Raw genomic sequence first — 7474 nt, forward strand, 5'->3', positions numbered from 1 at the left:
GTTCCCCAGCCTGTAGGTATGGTGCTGGTTCTTCCTCCCCAGGTGCAGTACCTTACACTTGTCAATGTTGAATCCCATCATATTCTCATCTGCCCACCCCTGTAACCTGTCCAGATCTGATTGCAGCTTGTCCCTCCCCTCTAGCGTGCCCACCTCCACCCACATCTTAGTGTCATCTGCGAATTTGAACAAGGTGCTATTCACCCCCTCGTCCAAGTTGCTGATGAAGATGTTGAACAGTGCGGGACCGAGGATCAGAGCCACTGGCAAGAGTATTTGCCTAAGTAATGATACCTAAAGTACATTAGGTCTTGCAACTAGTCTGCCAAAGCAGCTTTTGTCTAAATGTACAATTTGTAGTATAGTACATGCATTCCAAGAATTATATCTCTTTACTGCTTCAAATTTAGGCCTTTATTTTGCAGAAAATGAGAAAACAACTTTTGGGACATTACAGTAAAAAAATTATAACATTAATTAAAGGTTGGCATGGAATAATAAGGGTTCTTGCTATTTGGTAACTGGAAGATAGTGTTATTTCTCCCACGCTTGAGCAGCTTTTGGTTCCAATACCCACACGTTTTCTTTGAAAGTAACTGAATGTGTTAAGATATTTCTTGGCTGCTTATTTAAATGGAAAGAGCTTATCAAAGAACAAATTAATCTGTATGACATTCTAGCAGTAAAATATACATATGGGTTTCCCTTACTTTATGCAGGTTCTGTATGTGCAAATTTGCTCTTACGCAGATGAGAGGACCCTTTTTATAACAAATATTCATTATACGTGAGGTAAATTCACTCTTATGTGATCAGTGTGGTGGAAGCCCGCAAATTAGCTGCTTTGTGGGAGTGACACATGCCTGTGTCGATCGGTGCTCCTTGCTCGTTGTCTGCGACATGTTTCTGTAGTTGCCATCCCCATTATGATAGTGCCCTGTGTTGATGTGTACCGTCTGCTATTGATGAATACCAGTATTTTGTAAAAGTGGTAGAAGTGGGTCTGGGGATCAGTACAGTTGAGGTCTTGGAATGTATCCCTACTTGTTACATTGTAAAATGGGTTCCTCATATGCAAATTCAGGTTATGCGCCATTTTCTAGGAAAGCACGTACAGTAGGGCTGTGCGAAGCTTTGATTACCAATTCAATTCAGAGGAGATTCAGCCGAATTTGGCGACCAGAACTCCGAATCTGAATTGAATTGGGAGATTGCTAAAAAGGTTCAAATCGATTTGGAAAAGCTTCAGATTTGGTGATTCGGGCAGCCACAACTCTGCCGGTAATTTGGCAGGGGGGAGTTGGAGGAGGGGATCATAGGGGGACCCCCCACCAGGCCCCATCCTCTGCCTGCTCCCCCACTCTCCCAGTCCTGTCAATGGCTGCCCTGTCCAGCCCCAGCACCCCAGCACTTAAAAAAAGAAAAAAAAAAAGAAAATCTTGCACTCACCAGCTGCTGCAGCAGTTGGTGGGGCCTCTGGGGGCTTGTGGCAGAGCCTCCCCCCCATGCAGCAGGGTCACCCCCTTGCCTGGTAGGAACTGGTGAGTGCAGGGCTTTTGTTTGTTTATTTTTAAGTCCTGGGATGCTGGGGCCAGGCGGGGCAGCCATTGAGGGGGCTGGGAGAGCAGGCAGGAAATGAGGCCTGTTTGATTCAGAGATTTAGCCAAATAGATTCGGGACAGTGATTCGAATCACCAAATCCATCTTACCAAATCACTGTCCCTTGTATCGGCCAAATCTGAAGTGAATACTAGCCACTTCGCACAGGCCTAATGTACAGCATAAAGGAAGGGAAACCTGTATATTTATTGCCTCCATCAAGAAAATGAGGCTGCTGCTCAAGTGTTTTCCTGAAGTCTGACCTGACATGTGCTCTGAATCAGGATTGGGCTCCTTTAAATTTTTTATGAAGAATATTGTTTTAAAATGGGTCTTCTGCCTTCTAGTATCACCTTCTCAAAGGGATTGATAGAAGATAATCTTTAGGTATTGGGACAATTATACCATTTATTGGTTTGTATCCATATGCTTCTTGATTAGAACATGGAATCGAGGGGGGAAGTAGAAAATTTTCTGTCTGTGAAAATGGGCTATATTTTTAGTGACTTCAGTTAAGTAACCCATAGCATCTTTGCTTAGAAACTCCACTTGTAACATGAGACTTTTTTTCCTATAGTGACCAGAGGAAAAACTTGTCCTTGTTCAGTTGTTTGTTTGGGTTTTTTTACCTGAAGTATAAACTAAAGCCTATAATGTCTCTCTGTGTCAAAGTGCTTGTTAATTTAATCTATTTTACCATTCACTTTTTCTTATAATGCTTATACATATAGTCAGATTTGTGGTAAAACTCACAGAGCAATTTAACTTTCTTGGATCACTGTTCAGTCCATTACTCCCAGTAACTGACACAAATGGAGTACTAGACTACTTAATCATACTTTTTTGTTTTGTTTCCTTAAAACTTCCAGTAAAATACTGCCGCATCATATTATATAGAAGATAATGGGTCTTTGGATGTGGAAAATTGAGATTTTAAATTATTGTAGCACAATATGATAGTCCCCTTTCCTACTGTAGTGTCTTAGTACATCTATGAAGAAAGTGGCCTTCGTTTCAGCAGGGAAGGGAGAGCTGCTACAGTTGCATGAGAGTCCCCCTCATGTCTCCAGCCTGGCCATACCCCAGAAGAACAGAAAATCTCTTGAAGCTGACCACATTGTATTTCCTGTCCTCTTTTTTTTTAAGCCATGTGCTTTTTTAACTTGAACAGACTTAACTTATCCAGTACTCGCATTTGTCTGGAGTGTGTGTCGTGAATAGTTAGAACACAGATTAACTTGCAAGCGATGGACTTCAGCAACATTTTATACCGTTGTTGGTTTTGGCTTCTTAAGTACTCTTTGTAAAAAGGAGAACGCCTGCTTGTTTTACCTAAATACTCAAGGAAATTGTGAGGCTGAGCTAGGTAGATAGACAGACTCTGCTACAGTGTTTTTGCTTTCCGATTATATTCTCTCTGCTGTTAAACGTTAGGATTAGGGGTAGCAAACTTTCACAGTACAGATGTTGATGTTAAAAACAAAAAGATTCTGCATCTTTTTTGTTAACAGTTTGGTTTCTGCTTACCTATTGCAGCACCAACTTTTTGTCTTTGTAACATTAAAAGGTTCAAAGATGCTGAATGGAGGGCCTGATTCTCAAGACACCAACCAGTTGCAACACAATGGAGACAGCACTGAGGAAAAGAGAGAGAAGCATGAAGTCAGCACCAAGAAAAAGTGAGCATAGTTCTAATCTTAGAATGAAAGGGCTAAATCATTTGTGGTATGTGCCACTCATTCACAATCTCTCTTTCCCCCGAGATAACATTAAGCCAGCATCTCCATAAACTTTGAACAGCCTGAAGGATAGGTGAAAGTTCAGGCCATTTCTAGACCTTACCTATTGGATCTCTGCTTTCACTGAACTCTGCATTAGCCAATGTAGGACCACCATTATTGGACCACTGGGTTTCATTTATTTTTTTCTCAAGCATAAGCCAATCTCTTGCGCTTTTAATTAAAAGAAAAAAATAATCCCACGCTTGAAGTATTGGACAGCTAATTGGGGGCTTTGTGTCAAGGTGGGCAATCTGCAGTATGTGTGCTGCAAGTAACACATCAGAATCATAGAAAGTTAGGGTTGGAAGAGACCTCAAAAGGTCATCTAGTCCAAGCCGCTGCTCAAAGCAGAACCATTCCCAGCTAAATCATCCCAGCCAAAGCTCTGTCTAGCTGGGTTTTGAGAACCTCCAAGGATGGAGCTTAAACAACCTCTCTGGGTAACCTGTTTCAGTGTTTTACTACCCTCCTAGTGAGAATATTATTCTTAATATCTAACCTAAACCTCCCTTGCTGCAACTTGAGATTTGTTGCTCCTTGTTCTGTCATAAGCAGCCACTATGTGGCACACAGCAGACTTGGGAGGAAACAAGGCAGCAAGAGACAGGGCAGAAAGCAGAGCAACAGATCAGGCAGGGGAAGGGGGTTTGGAGTGGTACTTGGGGAAGATGTGGGGCTAATTTGTGGCACACCTGCACCCACTGCATTATGTCATTATGTAAAAACACCAACCTCTTAATCTATTTTACAATTTTCAGTGTCTGGAATATAGTTATTGGAAGATCATACTAAATGCAGCCCTCCCCCCACCACTGCTGCAGGGAAACCAGTGGCTGGGAAGGGAGGGAGGATGTAGTCTTACCCTCTGCTGCTTGACCCATCATCCCCCATTCTCCACTTGTGCCTCATTGCCCTTTTAAAACCCCAGCATGTGTTGTCAGTACATTTCTGAAAATGAACAAGTTTTGTTGGTAGATTTTTCTCTATTGTAGATTCTTAGCTTTTGGTATTTGTCTCACCTGGGTATAGTTCTGCTTTATGAATCTCTAGCTGAATTTGTGGAGGGATTCCCTTCAGCCTACAGAGGAATGAAACCAGTCATTCTAGCAGCATGGGCCTGAACTTTTAAACAGTCTGGTTAAGAGATGCGGGTGTTTGCTGTGTCAATGTACTAACACAATGTGGTTTAGTAACCCAGATTTAAATAAACCAGATTTATTTGAACAAATATAGGCTCTTAAGGGGAGCTTTATTGTATTTAGCTTAAACCGCTTCTCAATTTGATCTGATTTAGTTTGGTTAAACCTAAATAAGTGTTTATGCAGCCCCAGTATTGAAGGCTAAACCAGTTTCAATTTAAAGTCTTCACAATCTTTATTAAAAATGGTGAAACTCTCCTGTGGAGAAGGCCTTTGACCAAGGTGTCAAACTTGCTACGTACTCCAGGCCAGATCCCAACTCAGGGCATGAGGAAGCGATGGCTTCATCTCCAATCCCAAGCTGGAGCATGCAGTGGTGCAGCAGTTCTTGCTCTGGTTGTGATGCAGAGCACATGGCAGTGATTGCCCCTACCTCATGCACTGTTCTAGAGCTGTTGCCAGTGTTGCATGTCCCAAGGTATGCCAGTGGCTCCAGCACAGGCATGAGGTGAGGGCTGGCAACTGTGGCCACAAAGTGCAGATGGGAGAAGCAACTGGAGAGCAGTTAGGCTTTGTCAGCCCTCAGTTGCCCTCCTGCTGCCAATTGGCAAGTCCACCAAGGCCCAAGGGCCCCCAGTTCTGTAGTAAGCTGTTTATCCCCAGCCATACTGGTTGTCCAGTGGGCCCAATACAGCCTGGAGAGCTGCTCTGTTTTCACACTACATATTTGAGTCTTATTCAAACAATTAAGTCAAATTTCTTGTTTAAAAAAAACACTGCTCCCTAGATTTAATACCACAAAATCAGCCTTGAATTGGCAGGAATAAAATCTTTGCATCCAACAGACTATGTATCGCCAGCATTTTTTACATTAACAAAGAAAAATTACATAATACCTAATAAAAGACTCATTGACTACTAACTAATTTCTGTTCACCTAGTTTATTACCTAAAAATTCTTTTGTAAACAGCTCAAGGAATGGGGCATGTCTGTCTGAGCATAAGAATGCATAAGCTATCTTTCTGAATTTACATTGAAGTATAATGGATAGTGATATCAGTTTAAACAGTTAATTCCTTTAGAATGGAGCACTGACTATCAACCTATTTGGTGGCTGGAAATTGTGGTAACACCTATTTTCATTCCCTTTGAAGCTGTGCTGTGTTAACAGCTTTAGAAAAGACAGTTGTTTTGTATAGTTTTATATGCACGGATGCTTTGGAAAGATTATGAAGAAACTTTTGGTTGGTTGATTATTTAGTTAGATTGCAAACATATATCTTGGAAAAGTTCTGGGTGTAATGAGTAATTCAATGGCAGTAGAGCAGTATTAAGTTACAACTATTGGAAGTTATTTACTAAATAAGCATGTGCTCCCTACTGAAGTTGTCTGTTTAAAAATAGAATCTAACATACTTTACTTATTTCTACACGGGGAAATTTAAGTGTTCTTTGTATAGGTAGCATTAACCCTTGCTGCTTTTATTCTTCTAGAACATCTGGTGAAGAAAGAGAGTCTGAGAAAACAGCAAAAGAATCTGCCTCTGAAAATAAATGATGCCACTAGAATTTTTTTAAGTACAAATTACAGAGGATTGTTATGTTTTGCATTTAAAATCTATAGACTGCTGAAAGTTTTAAATAATTTTATAAGCATAGTATTTTAATGTTAAAAATTTTGTGGAATAAAGCTCCCTTTTAATCTTGGTTTTAAAAGTATTTAAACATCCTTGCTGATAGTTTTGTCCAGTATTAACAGGCAATACACAGTTCAAGTGTGAAAAAATCCATTTAGGAAATGAATGCTTGTGTTACAGGAGTTAGAGCTGTAGTATATTTTTATCTGACTACTGTATGTTTGTCTTGTTGAAAAGAGTGACACTTCTTAAACTGCCCAAATGCTTTATTTGTATAAACCTAGTCTCTTCCTAAAATACTGACCTATTTGTGTATAGTTTTCAAAACAGATATCTGTCACTGTGTTTTGTAGAGTTGAGAGCAACACTTTTATAGCAGTTGAAATGTTAAATGTCTGAGTATACTTAATCACTCATTTTTTAATACAGAGGTTTAGTTTTGTTCTTGCAAACTCATTGTGCCAATTTATGCTATGTGACTTTCCATAATATGCTTTTGGTATGATAGATGTCATACTAGGGGAAAAAACTGAACCAGTGTTTCCACAGAACCTATTGATGCATATTGATCAGAAAACACTGTCTTGAACATTTCTAAAAATTAAAGAATTTAAACTGATATAGAAACATGTGATTCTGCATATTTTGTGAGTTGTATAAACAGACACCTATTACTTTGGACTAATTTTGAAAATGAACCCAAAATTATATGAATAGTTTTGGTTTTTCAGTGTATTTTGTGAAACGTGTTCTTTGATTCTGATGCTAGACCTAGGTTATCTATGGATTCATACCTAAGTATTGTTGCTACGCATTACATCAGATTTATAGTTATTTGTAGATGGCCAAAAACTCAGGTGTACAGGGACTTCCTGTTTACAAAATCCAGTTACTTGAATTGCTTTACACCATATGCAATGTTGTTTTTTTTTCTACACTAAATGCTAATACAGAAATAAATGTAGCATTGAAGGCAGCAGGTGGTGCCATCCACCAAGGCGGCTAAAAGGAAGTAAGTTTGGATTTTCCATCAGTATCTTACAGAAAGTGGTTTCTAGTACTGGGAAATTTAACTGTTTTACCATCTTGTAAGATTTCCCAGAAAACTTCAAAGACAATGTGCTCACCCTCTTCTAGGTTTTAGAACAGGTTTGCCCAGCTTCTAAGCTCCCGTAGGCCACACAAAGCATGGGCAGCACCAAAAGAGCCATGGGCCACTACACTGAACATGCTCTTCCCTCTCCAACCCCACATGTGACCCACTTACCCTTGCGTCCCTGGACCATACCACACTACATTCCCTCCCCCCCCCCCCCC

The 7474-nt window shown here is 40.3% G+C and overlaps 1 protein-coding gene across 2 annotated transcripts in view; it reads left to right on the forward strand.

Moving 5' to 3' along the window:
- The window catches only part of PSIP1 (PC4 and SFRS1 interacting protein 1), a 55886-nt gene extending 49100 nt beyond the window's left edge, over positions 1–6786 (forward strand). For both annotated transcript variants that reach the window (XM_019517558.1, XM_019517559.1), the window contains 2 exons: positions 3167–3278; positions 6015–6786. In XM_019517558.1, coding sequence (XP_019373103.1) covers positions 3167–3278; positions 6015–6078 — 176 coding nt within the window. In that variant the 3' untranslated portion in view covers positions 6079–6786. The remainder of the gene's footprint in view (positions 1–3166; positions 3279–6014) is intronic.
- Positions 6787–7474: the final 688 nt, after the last annotated feature.

Source organism: Gavialis gangeticus, unplaced genomic scaffold (genome assembly GCF_001723915.1).
Source record: "Gavialis gangeticus isolate Ggan-Ray unplaced genomic scaffold, GavGan_comp1, whole genome shotgun sequence".
In the NCBI taxonomy this organism is placed as follows: Eukaryota; Metazoa; Chordata; order Crocodylia; family Gavialidae; genus Gavialis; species Gavialis gangeticus.